Source organism: Neofelis nebulosa, chromosome 13 (genome assembly GCF_028018385.1).
Source record: "Neofelis nebulosa isolate mNeoNeb1 chromosome 13, mNeoNeb1.pri, whole genome shotgun sequence".
In the NCBI taxonomy this organism is placed as follows: domain Eukaryota; kingdom Metazoa; phylum Chordata; class Mammalia; order Carnivora; family Felidae; genus Neofelis; species Neofelis nebulosa.
In genome coordinates, this window is record NC_080794.1 from 4,395,495 (window position 1) to 4,420,634 (window position 25,140).

General features: G+C 43.2%; 2 protein-coding genes across 5 annotated transcripts in view; one reads left to right on the forward strand and one right to left on the reverse strand.

The window, feature by feature from the left end:
• Window positions 1–617: 617 nt before the first annotated feature.
• On the reverse strand, window positions 618–23,589 carry LOC131492539 (sterile alpha motif domain-containing protein 1-like). Of its 3 annotated transcripts, none has more exons than XR_009252101.1 (2): window positions 3,239–4,030; window positions 618–944 (listed from the first exon to the last, which is right to left on the reverse strand). XR_009252101.1 is itself a non-coding variant. In XM_058696173.1 (2 exons), the coding sequence occupies exons 1-2, from the start codon at window positions 23,587–23,589 to the stop codon at window positions 861–863; spliced, it is 489 nt and encodes a 162-aa protein (XP_058552156.1). In that variant the 3' UTR covers window positions 618–860. The 3 variants fall into 3 exon arrangements, 1 of the variants encoding a protein (XP_058552156.1); XR_009252102.1 differs by lacking the exon at window positions 3,239–4,030 and adding an exon at window positions 1,057–2,163; XM_058696173.1 differs by lacking the exon at window positions 3,239–4,030 and adding an exon at window positions 23,185–23,589.
• The window catches only part of MAP3K21 (mitogen-activated protein kinase kinase kinase 21), a 60,212-nt gene continuing 58,500 nt past the window's right edge, over window positions 23,429–25,140 (forward strand). For both annotated transcript variants that reach the window (XM_058696166.1, XM_058696168.1), the window contains exon 1: window positions 23,429–24,482. In XM_058696166.1, coding sequence (XP_058552149.1) covers window positions 23,660–24,482 — 823 coding nt within the window. In that variant the 5' untranslated portion in view covers window positions 23,429–23,659. The remainder of the gene's footprint in view (window positions 24,483–25,140) is intronic.

Consider the following 25,140-nt stretch of genomic DNA (forward strand, 5'->3'; position numbering starts at 1 on the left):
TTTGGTGTCTCCCTCTCTCTCTGCCCCTCCCCTGCTCATGCTCTGTCTCCCTCTGTCTCAAAAATAAACATAAACAGTTAAAAAATTAAAAAAACAAAAAACAAAAAACACGGGAAAAAATAAGCATGTCTCTTCTCCACCACTCTGATTTTCTTGTGTGGCCTAAATCTACTCTCCTGGCTTTAACTATTATGCATGTGTTAATGACCTGAAGTCTTTATATTCGGCCCTGACTTCTTTCCTGAACTTCAGATTTATATCCCCTTGGAGGCCCCCCAACCTCAGCATGTTCACACTCATTGTTCACACTCAGCATGTGTCACTCACTGGCTTCTCCCTTATTGGCAATTCTCCTGTTGCACCTTCTGTATTTTGGTTTTTTAAAAACAAAACAAAGGGGTGCCTGGGTGGCGCCGTCGGTTAAGCGTCCGACTTCAGCCAGGTCACGATCTCACGGTCCGTGAGTTCGAGCCCCGCGTCAGGCTCTGGGCTGATGGCTCGGAGCCTGGAGCCTGTTTCTGATTCTGTGTCTCCCTCTCTCTCTGCCCCTCCCCTGTTCATGCTCTGTCTCTCTCTGTCCCAAAAATAAACAAAAACAAAAACAAAAACAAAAACAAAAGATCTCACATATTTATTACTGAACCAACCTACTTGTCCAGAAGCATAGCAATAGAGGAAAATCATTTCCCCAATAAAACATGTCTATTGTTCAGGTGGTGGCGGTGTTTACAGTGTGATAGGGTACGAGCATGAGCCCTCCTGCGGTATGAATACATGTGCCATCTCCTGTGTGATCCCTCACAGACCCAGCTTGGTTCTTCTCCATCCAGGGCTTCCTCCTGGAGTTGCACCTGATTTCATTACCACTTTTCATCCAAATCCCCTGGGGAATGGGACCATTCTGCTTTTGTTTCTTGGCCAGGAATTGCTTGATCCTGAAAGTCCTATGAGAAGACACGACCAGGAACAATCAACCGCACATACCATGATGGCAGAGAAAAGTGTGCCTTCTGTATTTTGGATCGTAATCACTTAGAACGGGGGATTTAGAGGCACCTGGGTGGCTCAGTCTGTTGAGTGTCCGACGCTTGATCTCGGCTCAGGTCATGATCTCACAGTTTGTGGGATGGAGCCTTGCGTCAGGCTCTGTGCTGACACTGCGGAGCCTGCTTGGGATTCTCTCTCTCTCTCTCTCTCTCTCTGCCAAAATAAATACATAATTTTTAAAAAGAACCAGGAATCTACCCTAGATCCCCCTTCTCTCCCATCCCTCTTTCTCTTAGCAACTCATCTAGTCAATCATCAAGTCTTATCAATTTTATCTCCAAGAGACTATTACTAGATACGTTTCGCTCTGTCCCTACAACCACTGCTTCGGGTGAGGTCCTGAGGATTTCTCACTTGAACTATCTCAGTGGCTTCCTGATGGGTTTTCGTTTCTCCAACTTAACCCCCTAGGTCAATTAATGTCCATCCGGGAAGAAAAGAAAAGAGTAGCTCTTGGCTTTTAAGCAGAGATGATGTGACAGGGCAAAGGGAAAAGCTGAGACAGGAAATGATGGATGATGAAGAACCTGGAGATGAGCAAAGGCAGAAGCAGGGCTCCTAGGACCGGAGGTGGTACTGTCCGAACTGAGAAACCAAGGATTGGCAGCAGGAGACAGAGCCGTGGCAGTGCAGGTTGGAGAGAGTCGGAGCCTGGAGGATGTACAGCTGCCTCAACAAACCCCACAACAGGCAACAGTGGGGGTAGGGATACATGAATGCCCTGACTTCTCTTCTCCAGACTTCCAATCTCTACCTCTCCCTTCCATTGACCAAACCTACCTGGAACTCATGATGCATGGAAGCCTGGGGAATGTGGTTACCTGCATAAAGAGTAGAGCAGGTGAAGGGGAAGCCAAAGTGATTTACATAAAATGTAAATCCAACCTCGCTACCCCTTCTTAAATTTTTTTTCCATCACACGCAAAAACAAACAAACAAACAAAAAGCAGTTAAGGGCCCCCCGAGCTTTGTCCTCACCAAATCCCCACGACCTCATCTCTGGAAACCCAAACTACTTATATATCTTTGCACACACCATGCTGCGTCATGCCTTTCTGCTTTTGCTGATACTGTTTCCTCAGCAAGTCAACATATGTCAACATACCTATCACACACACACACACACACACACACACACACACACCTGTGCATGGGATTTTTATTGGGATTATAACTGAATCTACTAGTCAATTTTTAGAGAATTGACATCTTCTTAATTTTTTTTTATTATTTATTTTTGAGAGAGAGAGAGAGAGAGCAAGAGAGAACAAGCACAAGCTGGGGAGAGGCAGAGAGAAGGAGACACAGAAGCCGAAGCAGGTTCTAGGCTCTGAGATGTCAGCACAGAACTTGGGGACTCGAACCCACGAACTGTGAGATCATAACTGAGCCAAATTCGGACGCTTAACCGACTGAGCCACCCCAGTGCCCCTTGACGTCTTCTTAATATTCAACTTTTCCGATGATGAACAAGATGTAGCCCTTCATTTATTAAGACCTTTCACTAATATTTTATAGTTTTCCATGTAGAACTCTTGTACGTTATTTATTGGCACCCAGTGTGGGCCATGATCCAATTGACTAGGGCTGAGGGAAGCAATGTAAAAACTGAAATATTAGGGAACTGAGACTAATTGGAATTGAAATACTAAAGTTTATATGGGAGCTGGAACACCACCTTTCCATGGCCAGAGGCATATCCAGGCTCCTCATCGTGTAGGAATGGCCTTCGAAGTGAAGTGTGTTTGTCTAGCTCCTAATGTAGGCAATAGAGCTGGAGAGAGGGCAGTGACTCAGCTGTGTTTGAGTCACCACAGCATAAACAGTGGAGTTAGGTGCAGCAAGATGGCTTTGCAGAGCAGTAAAATTCCTAATGTCCTTGGCTTCCCGAGGCTCTTTCCCACTGCTTCCCCTGTCAACTGCAACTCTAAATGGATATCAGCACCCTGAGGATTTGCTCCAGCAGAAGATGACAATATGGCTACGCCAAAGAGCAGTGAACAAACATGAGCAGTCTAGAGCCCCGGGCAAAGAAAGGCTGATGGAGGCGTCCACGCCAGCCTGTACCTTGGTGTGCCCGCCCACTGACCCTAGTGAAGGGGTCCTTATGCTGCTCAATGGTCCATGCTCTTCATCTGCCAGTCTGCTTTCAGTTCATGGGCCCTGTTGAGGCTCATTCTTACTCACTAACTATTATGGATGGAACACTCTTTGGACTCCGAGAAGGCTCTGAGTGTGGGTAAGTAGGAAGAGGTTGTATCTGCCAGAGAAATGAAATAGTGATTAAAGCATTTGTCATAGTCCTAGGAGATTAATCCTCATTAATTTAAAGAGCCTCATTTATAACTATGAGCAAAAAAATAAAAAATTTTAAATTACCAAAATAATTAAAGATTCAAAAGCTAACCACTCTAAGAAAATGGCCCCCATGAAAATAGGGCACCTGAAGAAAATAATAATAAGAGGTCCTTAAACATTAGAATTCATATTCTCCATGAGATTCGAGGGAATATTGCATCGATTAAAAACAAAATAACAAGACATTATGAAAGAGGAGAAATTGGAAAGGAGAAGAGAATTTTGGCTATTAACAGAGCTTGTGATTATCATATACAAACATTTTTTCAGAAAAGAGAGAAGGAAGAATGCTTATGAACTCATTCTATGGGGCAAGTATTTCCTTGATTCCAAAACAGATGAAGACATGACAAGAAAAGAAAACCTCAGAATATTCGTTATTCCTCTATAACAAAAACAAAATCCTCAACAAAATATTGGCATTCTAAATCCAGTAACATACTAAAAAAATATTAGATACCATAATTCTGTAGGATTCTTCCCAGGAATTCAAGGATGGTTTAACATCCCAAAATCAAGCATTTGAGGGTGACCTTAATCTATGTGTTGCAGGGCACCACAAATGTCTACCACACTCTTGGGTACACATTCTCAGAGTTACCAGAAAATGTGCTTCACTAAAATGAGTGACTATACTAGGGCAGAGAAAGTTATGGAACATGGGAACAAACTATGGAAAAAAGAAAAGGAAAATAAAAAAGAATTACTGTCTACAAGCTCACAAAACAGCATGCCTAGAGAATAACCCATCCAGACAAAGAATTAAGATGTATTTTGAATACAATGCCGGTGACAATTTTAGGTCTATTTGAATATTTCACTTCTTTTGACTTTTTGGTAAATCGAATTTTGAAAAAGTTTGTCCATCTCGTCTAAATTTTCTACTTTGTCAGCATAAAGTTGTTAATACCATGCTCTTGTGATTTTTAAGAGCTGGCATAAATACACAATGATGTGTGCCTTTTCATTCCCAAAATCCATTATTTGTGCCTCCTGTCTCCTTCATGGTCACTCATCAGGGATTGATCAAATTAACCAGAACAAACATTTGACTGTGCTCATCTTCTCTATAAAATTTTTGCTATTTTGTTATTTTACATCCTCAATTTGTTTTCCTGGCTTTTATTGTATTTGAGCGTAATTTGTTCTTTTTCTAATGTCTTGAGGTAGATGCTTGGCTCATTTGTTTTTTTGCCACAGTTCCTAATATATTGTTGAAACTGTGTAGTTACATACAGCTAAACCTATACAGTTAAACCTATAAATTTTCCCCTAACCATTGTATTAGTTGCACTCTACAAATTGTATATATATATAGTGTGTGTGTGTGGTATATATAATATATATATATATTTGCTATATATATATTTTGTATATATATTCATTATATATATATTTGTTATATATATTTTCTTGGGCATATATATGGACATATACATTGTATATACATATTATTGTTCAGTTCAAAATATTTTCTAGTTTCCATTGGGACTCCCATAACCCATGGGTTATTTAGAAATATATTGCTTTAGAGATATGTAGGTATACATATATATGAGAAATTCTATAATAATTCATGATTTCCCATTTAATTCCAGAGAACATACTCTAAATGATTTCAATTATTTGTTGAGACTTGATTTATGACAAAGTATATAGTCAGTTTGGTAAATCATTGTGTGTGCTTTAAAAAAATGATTTATAGGGGTGCCTAGGTGGCTCAGTCTGTTGAGTGTCCAACGTCAGCTCAGGTCATGATTTCATGGTTCACAGGTTCAAGCCCCGCGACCGGCTCCGTGCTGACGGCTCAGAGCCTGGAGCCTGCTTGGGATTCTGTGTCTCCTCTCTCTGACCCCTCCCCTGCTTGCACTCTGTCCTTCTCTCTGTCTCTCAAAAATAAATAAATGTTAAAAAATAATAATAAATAAATAAATAAATGATTGATATGCACATTTAAGATTCGGTGTTCTATAAATGTCCAGTGATTAAATCTGATGATCATGGAGTAGGTTTTATTCTATTGTGAAGAAAGTTGAGGAAAAGGAGTTGGGGGGAGGAAGGATAAGAAGGGGAAAAAAAAGAAAAGAAAAAGCAGAGCAGCTGTTACTTCTTTATAGCACTAGGTGGCGCTAGAACACTGCTGCCAATACAGTAAAATACAGTACACTGCCATTATTCTAAAGAGGCAAAGACTTTTTTTTTTTTTTTTTTTTTTTTTTTTTTTTTTTTAATTTTGAGAGAGAGAGAGAGAGAGAGAATGAGCTTGGGAGGGGAAGACAGAGAGGGAAACAGAGAATCCCCAGCAGGCTCCATGCTATTAGCACAGAGCCCAATGTGGGGCTTGAACTCAGGAACCGTGGGATCATGACCTGAGCTGAAGTCAGATGCTTAACGGACTGAGCCACCCAGGCGCCCCTAAAGAGGCAAAGACTTTAAACAAAAGGTGGATTCAGTAATCCAGAAATCCACCAAAATGACAGTTCTACCTTTCAACCTGTTTAGTTCGTTCATGTCTTGTGAAAGTCAGTACGTACTGTGCGTGTGTTTTGTGAGTGAATATGACATATTTATTAAATTACTTTTTTCTTGAACTTCTGTGCAAATTAGTGGCCCCGACGAACAGAAGAGAAACACTGAAACTCAAGGTGTATTCTCAATTACTTAAAGACATTTTCAGAGATAAAGGAGGATTTTTCTTGGACATTAAAATGACACATCAGGCCCCTACCCCAAAATGACCAAGAACAAAAAACCTGACATTAACAGGGATCCTAAGGCAGTCGACATCTGCATTCCCAGAGTAAGGACTTTGGTCAACTCACTCTCCCACAAAACTGATGAAAATAGGGCACAAGCAACATCAATCATTTCAGAACCCTGGAAATTAACCAAAGCCATGATGGACTGAACAGCAAATCCTCTGTCCACGAGAAACTATTGAACTTAGGTAAGACAGTGGGGTCTGTGACATTTTAACAGAGGCCCTTGCCATCCTTCCTGCATCCCAGGCCCAGTGACCTGCAGGTATAAACAAGAGTGTCTTTTAGGCTGACGTGAGAGGACACCAGACAATAACTCGAATGCACACAGAAAAATAAAGGACGCCAGCAAAACTGACTACACAGATAAATATAAAAACATTATAAACATGCTTTTGTTTATAATTTCTTCACGCTCACATCTATTTTCAAAGGCAACTATATAAAGCAAGAATTACCGGGGCGCCTGGGTGGCTCAGTCGGTTAAGCAACCGACTTCAGCTCAGGTCACGATCTCACGATCCGTGAGTTCGAGCCCCACGTCGGGTTCTGTGCTGACTGCTCAGAGCCTGGAGCCTGTTTCAGATTCTGTGTCTCCCTCTCTCTCTGACCCTCCCCCGTTCGTGTTCTCTCTCTCTCTGTCTCAAAAATAAATAAACGTTAAAAAAAAATAAAGCAAGAATTACAAAACTGTGATGTAGAGCTTATCATACTATAAACATGAAATGTGCATGAAAAGAACAGCATAAAAGAAGTGGGAGGGAACAGAGTTATATGGGAGCCAAGGTCTTAAATAATATTGTAATGAAATTAATATTCATCGGACTTAAATTGTTTTAAGTGGTGATTTTAATCTCTACTATAATCACTAAGAAACTAAAATTTAAAGTTACAGTAAAAGAAAGTATAAGGGAATTAAAACAGCATACTAGAAAATATCTACTTAGCAATAAAGGAGGCAGTAATGGAGGAATAGAGACACAAAAAAGACAGAACATATAAAAACAAATAACAAAATGGCAGATGTAAGTCCTACCTTCTCAGTGATTACACTAAACACAAATCGATTAAGCCTGAAATCAAAAGGCAGATTGGCAGAATGGATTAAAAAGAATTAATCAAATGATATGTTGCTACGGAACACACCCCTGATTCAAAGATACAAATAGGTGGTGGGGTGCCTGAGTGACTCAGTTGGTTAATTGTCCAACTCTTGGTTTCAGCTCAGGTCATGATCTCACAGTCCGTGATATGGAGACCCATTAACAGTGCAGAGCCTGCTTGGGATTTTCTCTGTCCCTCTCTGTCTGCCTCTTTCCCATCATGCTTGCACTCTCTCTCTCTCTCTCTCTCTCTCTCTCAAAATAAATAAATAAACTTATTTAAAAAGGTACAGGGGCACCTGGGTGGCTCAGTTGGTTAAGCATCTGATTTCAGCTCAGGTCATGATCCCACAGTTCATGAGTTTGAGCCCTGCATCGAGCTCTGTACTGACAGCTCAGAGCCTGAAGCCTGCTTCAGATTCTGTGTCTGCCTCTCTCTCTCTTTACCCCTCCCCCATGCTCTGTCTGTCTGTCTCTCTCTCAAAAATAAATAAACATAAAAAAATTTTTTTAAGGTACAAATAGGTGTAAAATAAGAGTTGAAAAAGACACAAATGCGGGGCGCCTGGGTGGCGCCGTCGGTTAAGCGTCCGACTTCAGCCAGGTCACGATCTCGCAGTCCGTGAGTTTGGGCCCCGCGTCGGGCTCTAGGCTGATGGCTCGGAGCCTGGAGCCTGTTTCTGATTCTGTGTCTCCCTCTCTCTCTGCTCCTCCCCCGTTCATGCTCTGTCTCTCTCTGTCCCAAAAATAAAAAAAAATAAAAAAAAAAAAAAAACGTTGAAAAAAAAGAAAAAGACACAAATGCAAACAAAGAGAGTCTGAGTGACCATACTAATATCAAACGCAATAGACTTTGAGACAACAGCTGTTACTAAGAAAAAGAACATTTATAATGATAAAGGATTAATTTATTAAGATTTAACAAATATGAACATATATGCACCTAACAAGACAGCCGCATAACAGGAAATAAAGACTGACAGAATTAAAGAGAGAAATAGGCAATTCAATAAGTACAGTAATGTACTTTCAGTAATGGAAAGAATAACTACACAGAAGATCAACAAGTAAACATAAGTCTTGACTTCTGGATATGTTGTGGATATCCTGTATAGGCAGTGGCGACTTCCATCCAGAATTTGCTTTGGATGTCCAGATTCATGATACCTCACAAACACCAAGAGGGTATGAAAATTTTATTACTTCTCTAATTAGGCTTTCTGCAGAAAACCTTAGGTCTCCCCAAGCAAACCTGTAAAGGGCTCAAGAGAGTGGAGAAAGGAGGGGTGCCTAGGTGACTAGTTGGTTAAGTGTCCAACTCTAGATTTCAGCTCACGACCTCACAGTTTGTAAGTTCGAGCTCCACATCGAGCTCTGCCCTGGCAGTGTGGTGCCTACTTGGGATTCTCTCTCTCTCTCTCTCTCTCTCTCTGCCCCTCCCCTGCTTGCTCTCTCTCTCTCTCTCTCTCTCTCTAAGTAAATAAATTAAAAAGAGAGAGTGGAGAAAGGAGATTGCTTTTGGGTTTTTTGTGAGGAAGGAGTGGGACCAGGGTGAGAGGCCCCACATATAGGCACAGGTTTGCATAGTTTGAATCTCCTACTGGTTCCAAAGAAAGGATGCCTAGCCTTTCTTTACAGATTACCTGAATGTAGGAAAAAGAGACAGTGAAGGTAAAGCCCAAAGGCTGTGAGCAGTCAGTAACAACTGCTGGTGAGGACGTGGAGGAATTGTAGCACTCATACACTCCTGGCGGGAATTCAAAATGGTGCAGCTGCTTTGGAAAACAGTCTGGCAATTCCTCAGTATTAAACATTAAATACCATACAATCCATCTCTTCCACTCCTAGGCTTATACTGAAGATGAATGAAAACATATATCCATGTAAAAACTTGTACATGAATGTTCATAGCAGGATTATTCCTAATAACCAACAAAATGGAAACAAACCAAATGCTGACTAACAGATGAATGGATAGACTCAATGTGATATGTCCACACAATATTATTTGGCAATAAAAAAGAATGAAGTACTGATACATGTCACAACATTGATGAACTTTGACACAGTGTTGTTATACAAAGTGAAAGAAGCCGATCACCACATGTTGTACGAGCCCAGATCCAATGATATGAAATGTGCTGAATGAGCACATCTATATAGAGACAGTGAATTAGTGGTTGCTGGGGGCTGTGGGTATGAGATCAGGTAATGGGAACTGAACGTTAATAGGTACAGGGTTTCTTTTCAGGGAGACTAAATGTTCTAAAATTAGATAGTGGTGTTATTTGCACAACTTGTGAACATAGTAAACACCTCTGAACTGTGCACTTTCAATGGGTGAACAGAATGGTATGTGAGTTACACTCAACAGATTATTTATCTTTTATTTTTTTAACCTTTTATTTATTTTTGAGAGACAGAGAGAACACGAGCAGGGGAGGGCCAGAGAGAGAGGAAGACACAGAATCCAAAGCAGGCTCCAGGCTCTGAGCTGTCAGCATAGAGCCTGACGCAGGGCTCAAACCCACAAACCATGAGATGATGACCTGGGCTGAAGTCAGACGCTTAACCAACTGAGCCACCCAAGTGCCCCTATACTCAATAAAGCAGAATAAAAAGAAACACATAAAACCAAACCAAAATATATGCCACCTTTACACTATAGTGAAGGGTTACTTTAGATTCTGAGGATTCATTTTCCTTTGGGGTGTTTACCAATGCTGGCAAAAGTAACTTGCACTGAGGACGCTGTGATGGTAAAGGGCACCCAGAGGGCTTCTGGGATGTGGAAACGTTCTGTATCTTTAACTGGGTCATGACTGCAAGGGTGTTTGCTTTACAGTAATTCATTAGGCTGTGTATATATGTTTTATGAATTGCTCTCTCTGAGTGCTCTATCTTAAAATAGTAATCTTTAAAAAGAGATAGGTTATAGTAAAGTTATCAAACTTCAAAGATGAGGAATCTTTGGGTAACCTAACCAAAAAAAAAAACCCCCAAAAAAAGTCACCTATTAAGGGAAAATATTAGATTAGCCTCAGAATTTTCTTCAAAATCATATAATGTGAAAAGTTGATGACATCATGGTTACAAAGTTCTTGGAAAAGATCAGTGTAAGTTTTTGCTACTATTATGGTAGAGCTCAGAATTTTATAACAGATAGTAATGGTTTCCACCCAATAGTCTCCTTGGGCCAGGCACTATTATTAGCATTTTATATGCATTAATTCATTTAGTCTACAAAACAACTCTTCAAGGTAGAAGCTACAATTATTCCCCCTTTTATAAATGAGAAAATAGGGGCATCTGGGTGGCTCAGTAGGTTAAGCATCCGACTTCAGCTCAGGTCATGATCTCACAGTCCGTGAGTTCAAGCCCCGTGTCAGGCTCTGTGCTGACAGGTCGGAGCCTGGAGCCTGTTTCAGATTCTGTGTCTCCCTCTCTCTCTGCCCCTCCCCTGCTCATGTTCTGTCTCTCTCTGTCTCAAAAAAAAAAAAAATTATAAATGAGAAAATAAGCATAAATAGCATAACTGATACTTATCAACCATGTACCCCATTTATATAGAATATATCATCATTTCAGACATTCACAGGGCATTTACAAAATCTGGTCATGTATTCATAAAAGAAAATATCAATAAGAAGAGGAACAATACAAATAATATTTTCTGATCAGAATTTAATAAAAGTAGAAACTAACAACCCATCTAGGAAAAAAAAAAAAAAACCACGACCTCTATCATCTAGAAATTCCAAAAGTGATTTCTTAAAATCCTGTTGGTTCAAAAAAAGAGGTAAAGGTCACCACAATAGAATACCTAGAAAATAATAAAAACATGGCCTATCAGGACCAACAGTTACAAAAACAGGTAGGGTTGGGGGCGCTTGGGTGGCTCAGTCGGTTGAATGTCTGTCTGACTCTTGATTTTGGCTCAGGTCATGATCCCTGGATCATGGGATCGAGTCCCGCATCGGGCTCTGTGCTGAGCACGGAGCCTGCTTAAGATTCTCTCTGTCTCGGGGCGCCTGGGTGGCGCAGTCGGTTAAGCGTCCGACTTCAGCCAGGTCACGATCTCGCGGTCCGTGAGTTCGAGCCCCGCGTCGGGCTCTGGGCTGACGGCTCAGAGCCTGGAGCCTGTTTCCGATTCTGTGTCTCCCTCTCTCTCTGCCCCTTCCCCCGTTCATGCTCTGTCTCTCTCTGTCCCAAAAATAAATAAACGTTGAAAAAAAAAAAAAAAGATTCTCTCTGTCTCTTCCTCTGCCCCCTCTCCCTCTCACGTGTGTGTGTGCTCTCTCTCTCTCTCTCAAAAAGTAAAAAATAAAAAAAGTACTATTCAAAGAAAATTTTACAGCTCCAAATAATTATGCTACTAAAAGTGTTTACAGGAGCCCCACTGGTAGCCTATGATCAATGGCTACTGTCCTCCTTCTGAAACAGTCAATGTTACACATAGATTAATTCTTACTGAATTAATTTATAATTCTCACTTCATATTTAAGACACAAAGATAAGTCATTTAACATACACAGACCCCCTAAAAATCAACACCAAAAGGCCAACCAGAAATGGGTAAAGAAAAAAGAACTCATAGTTCACAGAAAGGGTAATTCAAATGACTCAAACATCTGAAAAGATGTTCAGTCTCAATCACAATAAGAAATACAGTTAAAAACTATGGAAAACAAATGGTCCCCATCAGCTTCCCTTGCTTTTGGCAAAGAGCAAAGTTCCATTTTGCACTGCGTTGAGGAGGGTGTGGGGAACCCCATTGCTGGTGGCAATGCAAAGGGGTACAATCTCTAGGAAGGACCATTTAGCCAAATCTATCAAAACAGCTAGTGAACACCCTTTTGTTCAGCGAGCCACTCCTGGAAACTTATCTTATTTGTATGCTGGCACTCCTGCGAATGGCAAATGTACAAGGATAGTCCCTGCAGCACTTTTCATGACAATAGAAAATTGGAAGCAACCTAAATTTCCATCAAAGGACATCATTAAGGTACAGTATACAATGAGGACTATGTAGCCGTTAGGGAGAACGAAGCAACTTTCAAAGTTCTGCTATGACATGATCTCTAAGATATATTAAGTGCAGGGGTGCTTGGGTGTCTCAGCCAGTTTAGCATCCGACTTGGGCTCAGGTCGGAGCTTGTGAGTTCAAGCTCCATATCTGGCTCTGTGTTGACAGCTCAGAACCTGGAGCCTGTTTCAGATTCTGTGTCTCCCTCCCGCTCTGCCTCTCCCCTATTCACGCTGTCTCTTCTCTCTCTCTTTCTCAAAAATAAATAAACATTAAAAAATTTTTAAGATATATTAAGTGAAAATAGATATAAAATAGTGCATAAATAAATGTATATGTGTATGAATCTATCCCTGGAGAGGTACAAATTTAACCCTTAGGCAAAGAGATGGATGGCTAGGGGTTGGAGGGCATGTAGGAGAGAAATTTTGCTTTTCAAAGTATCCTTTCATGTACATGATTTTTAAAAAATACATATGCAGGGGCGCCTGGGTGGCACAGTCGGTTAAGCGTCCAACTTCAGCCAGGTCACGATCTCGCGGTCCGCACGATCTCGCGGTCCGTGAGTTCGAGCCCCGCGTCAGGCTCTGGGCTGATGGCTCGGAGCCTGGAGCCTGTTTCCGATTCTGTGTCTCCCTCTCTCTCTGCCCCTCCCCTGTTCATGCTCTGTCTCTCTCTGTCCCAAAAATAAATAAAAAACGTTGAAAAAAAATTAAAAAAAAAAAAATACATATGCAGAGCACCTGGGTGGTTCAGTCGGTTAAGCGTCCAACATCAGCTCAGGTCATGATCTCAGGGTTCATGAGTTCGAGGCCCCCTAGGGCTCTGTGGTGACAGCTTGGAGCCTCCTTCGGGTTCTGTGTCTCCCTCTCTCTCTGCCCCTCCCTGCTCACGTTCTGTCCCTCTCTCTCAAAAATAAGTAAACGTTAAAAAACTTTTAAAAATTAAAAATAAAAAAATATGTATGCAAAAAATAATTAGAACACACACAGAAGATTTCTAGGATCCTAAATATGGAAAATGTGAAAAGATAGAGGTGTCTAATCAAAAGAACAATAAACTGCTAAAAGAATATTAATGTCACTTGAAAAACCAGGCTTGGAATCCATCTAAGAAGGGGGAAAAAAACAAGAAACAAAAAAACAAGGTTTCTCATACAAAGGTTAATATTAGGGAGAACCAGTATCCAGGAGAAGTAGAAGCTGAGACTCAGATTTTACCTGTTGAATAATAGCATAATTTGTCAGTATTTTTTCAAGACGCTTAATTTCAAATGTTTGAAAGGCTGAGGTTTCTTTTCTTTTCTTTTCTTTTCTTTTTTTTTTTTAAGGGCATTCTTACTGTTATTCTAGAAAACCAGTTTGCCCAAGAGCATGATCAGATAAGAAAACACCCTTGAAAGAGATACTTACTGGAAGTATTCCCTCACTGAACCCTCAACTAGAAGAGATTAGAAAGACTTCAAATAATCCGGTGATTAAGTAGCAACCACAAAACAATACTTTGCATTGATCTGGCACAAGACCGTCTTCAAAGTCTTTTATATTCATCAGGTCCTTCAGGCTAACAGCACCAACCCAGTAAGGTAACACTAACGCCCTTAAAATCAGGAAGTCCACATCATGACGAAGATGCTGTGGCTTTAGGCCCTGGAAATTTTTGCAGACAATAAAACTAACATTGAGGCATGAGGAAGAGCAGCAACAAGAAGGGATTAAACCGGAGTAGTTACAACTGGTAGGTTCCACACTTGTGTTTACAGCAAGGGAAGGTCAGCTGGGTTAATTTAAGAGTTCTGAAGAAATTTCTGCAGAGATTTTTTTTTTTTTTAATGTTTTTATTTATTTTTGAGATGGAGAGAGCCAGAGCATGAGCTGGGGAGGGGCAGAGAGAGAGACACACACAGAATCCGAAGCAGGCTCCAGGCTCTGGGCTGTCAGCACAGAGCCCGACACAGGGCTCGAACTCGCAGACCGTGAGACCATGACCTGAGCTGAAGTCCGACGCTTAACCGACTAAGCCACCCAGGGGCCCCTGCAGAGGTTTTAAAAGACTGAGAGTAAGTCTTCACTTCATGAGAGGAATCTAAACTACATAGTTCATACTGAATTAGCCTATGCTTAAGCATTAATTAGAAAGAAACGCTTGGATTTATTTAGTGTTTTTCTTCGAAGAATTTCATGAGTTGCTTAGTTTAGTTACTCCATTAATTCTCATGGTATTCATCAAACTCTTTTTTTTTTTTTTTTTTTCTAATTTTTTAACGCTTATTTATTTTTGAGAGGCGGCTGGGGTGGCGGAGAGAGGGGGAGACAAAGAATCCAAAGCAGGCTCCAAGCTCTGAGTTGTCAGCACAGAGCCCCATGTGGGGCTTGAAGTCACAAAGGGTGAGATCGTGACCTGAGCCGGGGTCGGAGGCTTAACGGACTGACCCACCCAGGCGTCCCTATATTCATCAAACGCTTAACAGTCTTCTGATTTTATATATAGATTTTAAAAATTGGCGAGTGCAAAAGCAGCTCAAGGTCACTACCAGGATCAGTAGTGTCTGTAGGCTTTTGTTGCGTATCCCAAGCTGGTTTAGGTAGTTTACACACCAAAAGTAGATCTGATAAGCAGGAAACCATCATTTTCAAAATGAGTAAGATAAAAGAGGCTAAGTTTGTTCAGAGTAGAAAAGTCAACTCACAAAAGCAGACCCATGAGTCCAAGAATCAGACATTCTGATCAAGAACATGAACTTACTGTATGTTTTGTAATGTATGTACATAACAAGCTGCTGGCACATAATAAAAAGTAAACAGCAAAAATAAACCTATTATTCTATGGTTTTTTTCACTAGGATCTTTCACTTAGATCTTAGTGAAAGATCTTTTTCTAAAAAAATCATCTCTGTTGTGTCCCCTGTTTAATATTTCTAGCAGGTTATGAAGAATTAGCCATTATATTTGAAAAGAGTCCAGTAAATCACAAATGAAATGAATTTTGGTGGGACAAAATGTACAAAAATGGTTACTCAGGCTGGAATGGAAACCTTCCTATCTCAGGCCCAAGGTCACGAGCTTTGTAGCTTTACCTCAGAAGAGATATCTCTGAGGGTTTAAAAAAGACCTTGGCTGTGTGAAACGACTCGGATTTTTACATTGTTGTATTATTCAGTGAAGTCGTTCATTGTCCATTTGAGCAGCCCCGACTGTAATCTGTAACTTTAAGCACGGACAGGCAAGGCTCCAGTCTTGTCCAGTGATTAAAGTGCCAGAAATTCTAAGACATCACGATTACTCTAAAGCTGAAAGCCTGCTGAAACTTTGAGAATGTTTAGGAACCTGACACACAGACTGAAAGCTTCCGTCCAAAGCTTCAACACTGACCATACAGGTCAACAAATGTTACCTCGTTATGGTTTGCTGTGTCATCATCATCACCATATTGCTATTATTACTCGTTTAACCCCGCATCTTTAAACTCACGGACAGGAAGCCAGAGAGCCAGATGCGAGAGAAAAATGCTAATTTACCATCTCAGCACATTCACAAAGTACTTCATGCTCCTTTTTACTCACACTACATTCATTTGTGGTTGCTCAATGACAATTTTGAAGCCATGAACTGGGCCTTCATGAGAGCGTGAAAGTGAAAGTGTACTGTGAACTCCCTTGTAGTATATGTTCAACTGATCTGTCTTCAGATAATTGGTGTCCAACTCCTTGATCCCTTCCAAGTTTTGTTCGATCTCACCTTCTCAACAACAAGGCCACCCTGACCTCCCTACTGAATACAGCATGCACCTACTCATTGTGGCTTTGCCCCATTCCCGATCCATATTTTCCTGTGCTCTTTTTTTATTTTATACTGGAGTTATCAAATCCTAATAGACTATGTAATTTATTTATTCTATTTCCCGTCTACTGATGTTAAAATATAAGCTTCACCATGACAGAGAACTTTGTCCTGTTCATTTTTATATCCCAAGTACCTTGATTACTTCCTGACACTCAAAAAAAAAAAAAAAAAAATAGGTATTGAACGATGAGGCTATTCACTCTCTGTATTCTCTCCTGTCTTTAGCTGCAACTTATTTGTACCGTTACTTGGTTTAACTGTAGCATAATTCATGATAGATGAATAAGAAATCTGACGATACCAAAATAAAATTACAATAATTTGTCACATACATGCATAATTTGGTTTGCTCAAAAAGCCCTATGTTTTGAGATGGGACAGGCCCAAGAGCCTTGGCAATGACCATTCCAAATTTTAACTCCGACCACCTTGTGCAAAACGTTTATCTTTTGTTGGCAGATGAAATTGATTTTTGGCATAGGAAAATAAACCAGATGCACACTGGTGAAACACCACACAAAAGATCTCCGAAATGTAATCCAAGTAAGTCACAACAGCTGGCATTGGCAAAATTCCAGGATATCAATCAAAACGCTTTCTGTCTTAAAAAGACTGGCGCACTACCAGATACGAGCAATTAAATTGCACTGTTAATCGTCTTCCTAATGTTCTTTATTTCACATCTAGAAGTATAAAGTTCTGAGAAAAGAGAACCAAAAATGCTGGGAGACTTTTTTTTAATCCCAAATATTTTTCCATTTTTAAAAGAATTCACACACATAGTTCTTGAGGGAACATATTTTCCTTACCCCTCCTTCCCACCTCTCCAGGGTGTCTCACCTCTGGTCATGCGCAGACACCACGGCCCATCTTTAACGTTTTTTCTAATCTGTCTTCCTTTCTCTGCTCTTCCCAAGAAAACACCCTTTCCTGTGTCTGGAAACCTGGGAGAGCTGGTCACCTTGCAAACAACCTCGCCTCTCACTGATCCCCACCATCTTTCAACTGTTCTGCCACACCATACATTCCACAGATTTGGCCCTCTCTCAATATGGCTGTTTCCTCGTATCTGTTAGCCTTGACTCTAAGATCCTCGATGGCAAAAGGGCCTCTAAATGTACTTTCACCACCATCCTTCTTCGGCCTTCAAGGTTTTCAGCACAAACTACATCTCAGATCTACTGAAGCTGAATTTTAAATGTCAGCAACCTTCTCTACATCGATTCCTCTTGGGTCATGGCTACCCAGTGGGTAGATTAGGCACCCCCCTCCCAAGAAAGGGATGATATTTTCCGCTATTTGCTACTGAAGTTCCTTCAAATGGGAAACTGGAAGTCAAAGCAGGTAGGAGAGTCAACATTACTCTCTCTGCTTTTTGTTTTCAAGTCTAAGTCAAAGCCCATGAGAAAAAGCCAGATTTTCTGGTTTAATGTGAGGGTTTTCTGTTTGTCTGTTTGTTTGTTTGTTCCGTTTTGTAGACTTATTGACTTTACTGCCATGTTGCTGAAATGTCTTAGCTTCGTCTGTACCAGCCAGCATTATACCAGGATATCGAGCAAAGGGTCTTATGCCCCTATTTGAATAAAAGCCTAATCAGCAGAACTGATTTTTTTAAAAAATCCTCCCATTAATTTAGGACAATTCTAAACTTTTCAAATCTCAGGACCCCTTTACATGCTTACAAGTTATGAAGACCTCAAAGAGGTTCTGTGTATCTTTCTGTATATATTTGGTGTATTTGTGTTCTAACTGTCAGTAATGTCTATAGTGGAATTAAAACTAAGAAAATTGTAAAATATGCATTTATAGCGTTATTTTAAAATAACAACATGAAACCCATCACAGGGTAACATGTAACATATTTTTATGAAAAAAAATATTAATGTTTTTCCCCAAACTAAAATGTATAAATAAGTTGACTGGCATTGTTTCAGGTTTTTGTAGATCTTTTTTCTACCTGGCTAAATAGGAGATCGCCAAACTCTCTTATGTGCTTCTTCATTCAGCTTGTTGCAAAATATTGTGCTGGTTGAAACATATGCAGAAATTCCAGTCTCATACAGATGAGTGATTGGAAGAAACAGAAGTATTTTTTTAACTTTTGATTTTGAGATAATTATAGATTTGCACACAATTGTAAGAAATAATATGGAGAAAGCCTGTGTGCCTCTCTCCCAATTTCCCTAGCATAACTATAGTATATCACAACAAGGACATCAACACTGATACAATCCAGCGAACTTATTTGGGTCTCAGGTTTTACATGCATTCATCTGTGTGTGTGTGTGTGTGTGTGTGTGTGTGTGTAGTTCTGTGCCATTTTTTCACATGTGCACAATTGTGTGACCAGCATCCCAGTTCAGATACGCAATAGTTCCATCACACAGGTCTCCCACACTAATCTCTCTCTCCATCTCCCTAACTCCTAAACACTGCTAATCTTTCCTGAGACAGAAGTATTTTTCATAGCCTTTACAGGGAAATCATGGACATTCTCTAATACTATCCCCAAACTGGACAAGTGGTGGTCTTTTAAAGACAAGTTACAATGTGGAATCTGAAATCGTTATGGAATGCTCTTTTTTCCATTTATGGTTTTGTGATATCAAAAAGATATTGGTCTTTGGGAAAATACTGGCTCACTGAGCTAAGCAGGACTTTCAAATGATGGCTTATTTCATTGTACAATACCAAGAAATCACATTTCTTAATATTACTACCAACCCTATCAGAAAATGCTTTAAGTGTCTGGGAAGTTATGGAGCTAAGGAAAACAGCTATAAGTTTTGCAAAATCCTGATTTTTCTTGCAAGCTCCAATTTTATCATTGGCAACACATCCCTTCAGTGGTTTTTCCATGAGATAATAGTCCTGCTGTGTTCCTTTTCTAGAAAATGTCTTCCAAATATTCAAATCTGAATAACTACAATTTGTTTATCACTCATTCTTTCAAATAAAAATGGTATCAATGAAAAAAAGTGATCAAAGGATCACTGAAGTCCTTTTTCTTAAACGGCCATCATATTTGGGTATGCAGCACAATTATTTACATATATTTCCCATTATGTCACAGAGAATGTTAAAGACCTATACTCAAAAGTTAAGATTTAATACAATTACTAGTTTTTACTGTTTTATCAAGGGCATTTCAAAGTGAACCTGGCATTTTTTTTTTCCTTTTACTACAAGTGTGTGTCATTGAAGAACACAGTCACTACTTGTGCAATTTGGTGTCACTGCCTTGATTCGCTGCACTAACCATCAGTGCAAATGTCAACACAGTGACATTACCAAATATTTTGGTAAAATCATGAAAATAATTCTGACCTTGTGGACCCCCTGAAACAGTCTCAGGGATCTCTTGGGGCCCACAGACCACACTTTGAGAACAGCTGACCTAAGATAAAAGGGGTAGTGATAATTAATTAGAGGAAGATTCTCCAAAGAGAAGATGATTCTTGAGGGTTGATTCTCCTTCCCGAATCAACTGCAGACTGATACAACTTTTCAAGAGAACAATTCCATAAAGCCATTCTCTGGTTTCCCTAACACTAATGTGTTGCCCTCTTTGTCTGATTCCTTTTAATTTTTTCCCTTGGTTCTTCTTTTTATCAGCTTCCATTTACATGTATTTGTCACCAAAGTTCTGTCTTAGCACTCTGCTCTTGAGTTATGATGGTCTTCCTGGTAGAATGTGCTGGGCTAGACAGAGGGGGGGATGGTTATAGCACACATCTCTAGGTAGTGCTATTTCCCCAACTAAAGATTTGGGGGGGGGGCAGTAAGAAAAAAGACACAAAAGTAACAAGTGATGAATTTTAGGATCATCCAGTCCAGGCAGACACCATCAGGACAGTTTGCTGCTCAGAGGTCCGAGATGGGGAAAAGGTCCCAGGGGATCACACGGCTGGTGGTTCAAGGAGGTCTACAGGAAGACTCTTTGGATTGTGGTATTGAGACTTATAATCACTCAGTACTCCTGTTAGTATCAGGTGTGTGAGTCAAGAGAGATCTCCAGTTTAGCCAAGTTAGAAGGCTTCACAGACTGGTCTGTCTGGAACTGGAGAGGAGGGGGGAGTCCTGGCAGGTAGCAGAGTCCCTGAAGGTTATGAGGAGCCTGCCAGGGTAAATGAAACTGTCACACTGCTCAGACAGGCACACACGGGGTCCCCCTGCTCCCTACATGGCCTAGAATAGTTCCCTACAGTGTGAGACATCACCTTAGAGAATTACTTCCAAAATTCAATTCCCTGCACCTCTGATCTCCTGAGTTTCTCATTCTCTGACATTCCAGCTGTAAAACTCAGTACCCCCAAACCATCCCAAATTTAAGAAGTCAAAGAATAACCATCTCCTAAAACCATTTCCTAGGTCATTTGACATCATTACCTTTCACCTACTTCCTTAAGTTAGAAACCTGGGTGGAGTTATCTTGAACACTTCCCATAAGCCCTCATCCACAATTCTAAAATCTGAGAAGCTCCAAAAACCAAAACCAACTTTGTCAGGAGGCATTAGAAGTCATTTGGCAACAAAACTTGACATGAAATGACATGAGGCTCTTTTGGGCTTTATTTATCTCACTTGGTGAGTTTTTTGTTTTTTGTTTTTTACATTTTGGGGCAGAAATATCCATGTGTTTGATTTTGCAGTGCTGTCCCATCCTGAATTGAAAGAGTTAGTATTCAAATATGTACTATATTGTTAAAATTCTAAACCCTGGCACTAAAATTCTAAATCCTGGCACTTTTCTGGACCCCTGAGTTTGGGATGAGGTCCTGGGGGCCTATAATTGGTGATGAAGCACTTTTGATTCTTCTCTGCATATTGTGTCTGGCACTGGGCTGTTTCTTTCCTGATGCCAGGGCCGTGGGTTCCAGCCCCCCCTGCCCAATTCTCCCTTTTCCTGTCTCAGTGGTCTCTCTCTTTGTTCTCTTGCTTCTCACCTCGCCCTAGTCACACCTATTGCTTCCATGTTTGCTAATCTCATCTTTACACAGTTTCAATATAATCACATCACGGCTCTGTCCTGAAACATCAGGGCTCCCCAGCACCCTCAGCCATGTATTCCCAACCTCGGTCATTCCAGTACAACTTTCTTGATAGCTGCTATATCCATGTGCCAACTGTACTATTTTAATTATGTTTCCTTTTGAGTTGACTTTGTGTGTGTGTGTGTGTGCTTAATTTGTTTGGGTGAGAATCTTAATTTCAGTGCTGCAAATGGAAAACCCATGATGCTAGTCATACATAGAAGACAACCATAAATGTAAGTACTCAAAAACCAAAACGATTAGAAACTATGTTTGTCAAAGGGACCAGAGACTGGCTTGCTCTCTTTTTTTTAAAAAAGGGATATTAATAATAAGAGGACTATTATTATTATTGGGCACTTACTATGTGCTAAGCACCTTCCACACCTTTACATCCATTATCTCCTTCAGTCTCCCCAACCATCCTATGAGGTAGGAACTCTTTGTTATTATTCTCATTTTACAGATAAGGAAACTGAGCTGCAGAGAAGTAAAGTGACTGTGTTCAAAGTCACACAGCCAGTAACAGTATAATTGAAAAGACCATGACTTTCTCATTATATATATAGCGATATTATGCCCTATCCTCCTAAAACCCAAATCGTCTCTTCATTTGCTGGTGGTAAAGGACGCAGACTTCAGGCTGGCCTACAACAGGACCCTCTCGTTCCTTTAGAATTTTTATAATTGGGCTTTCTTCTTTCTAGTCTCATCGCTTGCCATGGTAACCTCTTGACCTCTAGCAGCGCCCTGAGCGCAGTATTTATTTGTTCTCCCTTGTTTATGTGGACATGGCCTGAGATGTCCTTGTTCCTCTTTGCTATTAATCCCAGCCATAGTCGGCTCAAATAACACACCACAAGGCATTCCCCAGTGACTCCAGGCAACAGGAAGTGCTTCTTCACCTTGAGCCCAGGACAACTGGTTTATTCTTCTCTTGTGGAGCTTTCTTTATTCCCTTATCATTCTCTAGAGAAGGGGCTTTGTAACTTCCAATCTTTAGCATAGGGCCTTAGACAGAGTAAGTGCTCGTTAATCATTAAATGAGAAATACTGACACCTGGAAGGTTTCTTCCCACATCTCCATCAATAGAGACAGGAGACCCACGTCTGTCTAGGCCTGTCACCATCAGGACAGAAACTGTAAAAGGGGGGTAGAACAGGGGTGGGGTGGGGTGCGAGGGTAATGGGGCAGAGAAGGGAGTCTGTGAGTCTGGGCAGGGAGAGAAGGCGGGCTATGTCTCACAGTGGCAGACCATTTCATGAGAACTCGTCATTTTATTCCTTTCCACAGCCCTTCTGACCCAGTAAACTCTCGAAGATGATTTTCTTAAATAATGAAAAAATTACAGAGAAAAAAGTATGTTCATACAGGAAAATCTCAAAGTTCCTCCTTATCGCTAGCCTTGACATGCTCCCTGCCCTCAGACATAAAAGCTTCACTTTCCATCTCTTATGAGCTTATCCTTCCCTGCACAGAGCGAACGGCTAAGGGTGGAGGCCCTGCTTCCCAGAACGTTTCTGTACAGAGTTCGTCCCGAGCGAAGCGCCAGTAAACACCTGTGAATGAACAGTCAGCACAGCAGTGAAGGCTGGAGCTCTGGGCACAGACTCCCTCGCTCTATTCGCCTTTTCTGGGAATATGTCTGGCCAACGCTTCCTAAACCCGAAACTGTGGGTTCACAGGGGACAGGGGGAGGGACCAGTAAAGAAAGGCAAACGCGGGATTGATTATCTGTCAAGAAGAATGAGCTTCGGGGCCTCTACAACCTGCAGCTCACTGCGCGGGGGATCCGTAATCTGGTTAGTTCTGGGCTGGGCGGTGGATTTCCAATGCTCGCAGTCCGGGAACTGATATGGAAAGGCTGATACGGATTTGTTCTGCGACCTGTTCTGAGATGCACCGTGACTCTCCCAGAACTGCGACCTAGTCCCTCGCGTCACGCCCCAGCGCCCCGGATCCTCCTCAGCCGCTGCACTGCTTTTTGGAGAATTGTGGCCTCCCCGAAGCCTTACCCTTGGCTTGACTTTTCTGGAAAACCTCGTGCACCCACTGCCGGCTCCGCCTCCCGGGCCAAGTGGGCGCGGCGCACCCAAGCCCCTGAGCGTCAGCGGCGGGGGCGGCCCCGGACCCGGGGTCTGGGCGGGCCGCGAGGGGGCGTGGCGGGCCAGCGCGGTGGGCGGGTCCCGGCGGGGCGGGACGGGGCGGGCCCGGAGGGGCGGGCCCAGGCCGCGGCTAGGCCCAGCCTGCCACAGGCCCGCCGCAGGCCCAGCGCGCCACCATGGTGCGACAGCGCCCGCCACCGCGGGGACCGCTGCAGCAGCACAGGCGACCCAGGCGGGACGGGGATCGACGCCGGGGCCTACGGGTGGTGGGCCCGTGAACCCCCGCGTCCCGACCCCCCCTCCTTGCCAGACCATGCGCGCCCCCAGCCGCCCCGGAGGCTGAGCCCGTCGCCCCGCTCCGCCGTCGCCCTGCCGGCCGCCCCCCATGGCCTTGCCGGGCTCCGAGGGCGCGGCTGACAGGCCGGTGTCCCCGGCCCGGGGCGCCCCCGCCGGCTCCGCGTCGTCGTCGTCCGCCTCCTCCGGCGGCTCGGCCTCCGCCCCGGCCGCGGCGGGAGCGGGGCTGTGGGCCGCTCTGTACGACTACGAGGCGCGCGGCGAGGACGAGCTGAGCCTGCGGCGCGGCCAGCTGGTGGAGGTGCTGTCCCAGGACGCCTCCGTGTCGGGCGACGAGGGCTGGTGGGCCGGCCAGGTGCAGCGGCGCCTGGGCATCTTCCCCGCCAACTACGTGGCGCCGTGCCGCCCGGCCGCCAGCCCCGCGCCGCCGCCGCCGCCGCCGCGGCCCGGCTCGCCGGTGCACATCGACTTCGAGCGGCTGGAGCTCAAGGAGCTCATCGGCGCCGGCGGCTTCGGGCAGGTGTACCGCGCCACCTGGCAGGGCCAGGAGGTGGCTGTGAAGGCGGCGCGGCGCGACCCGGAGCAGGACGCGGCGGCGGCGGCCGAGAGCGTGCGGCGGGAGGCGAGGCTCTTCGCCATGCTGCGGCACCCCAACATCATCGAGCTGCGCGGCGTGTGCCTGCAGCAGCCGCACCTCTGCCTGGTGCTCGAGTTCGCCCGCGGCGGAGCGCTCAACCGCGCGCTGGCCGCCGCCAACGCCGCCCCGGACCCGCGCGCGCCCGGTGCGCGCCGCGCGCGCCGCATCCCCCCGCACGTGCTGGTCAACTGGGCTGTGCAGATCGCGCGGGGCATGCTCTACCTGCACGAGGAGGCCGTCGTGTCCATCCTGCACCGGGACCTCAAGTCCAGCAACAGTAAGTGGGCCGGGGAGGTGGTGGGCGGGGAGGGGGGCGGGAGACGCAGCCTTGCTCGGCGGAGCCCACCGCGCGTGCCAGCCCTGGGCGGGCCCCCGGGCGTAGAACCAGGTGGAAGGAGGCTCCAGCAGCACCTCCTGAGCAGGCCTTTCGGGGCCCAGAGATCCCGCTAGACCTTGGTTACTTGCTTTGGGGCAGGTGACGCACTCACCTTGACTTCGTTTTGTTGCTTTTGGATGCCTTTTTTAAAAAGGCAGCTCTGTCTTGCTTGATGACTAAACAGTTGTTAAATAGCTGGATCTCCTGGAAACCCCACGGTGCCGTTTGGCCTTGAGGTACAATAAGTGGCTCATTTTATGGAACTGCAAACCGGGGCCTCATAACCTGGGGAACCCATGGCCCTCCTTGTCGGCTTCATCAAACTCCTCCTTTCCTTCTGCTTTACGAGTGCTGACTTGAAGTCGCTCTTTACCACTTTGAATATGGCTTCGTGTCCTTTGACAATTTCCAAAGAGTTTCATTCAGACGTCTCTGCACAGAAAGTGGGATTTTATCATTGGTTTGGTAGCTTGAGTGTTGATGACAGGTCTCCAGAAAATAAACACCGGTTTGTGCCATCATGCACGTTTAGGCTACCAGCAAGCGCGTTGTCCCTGCA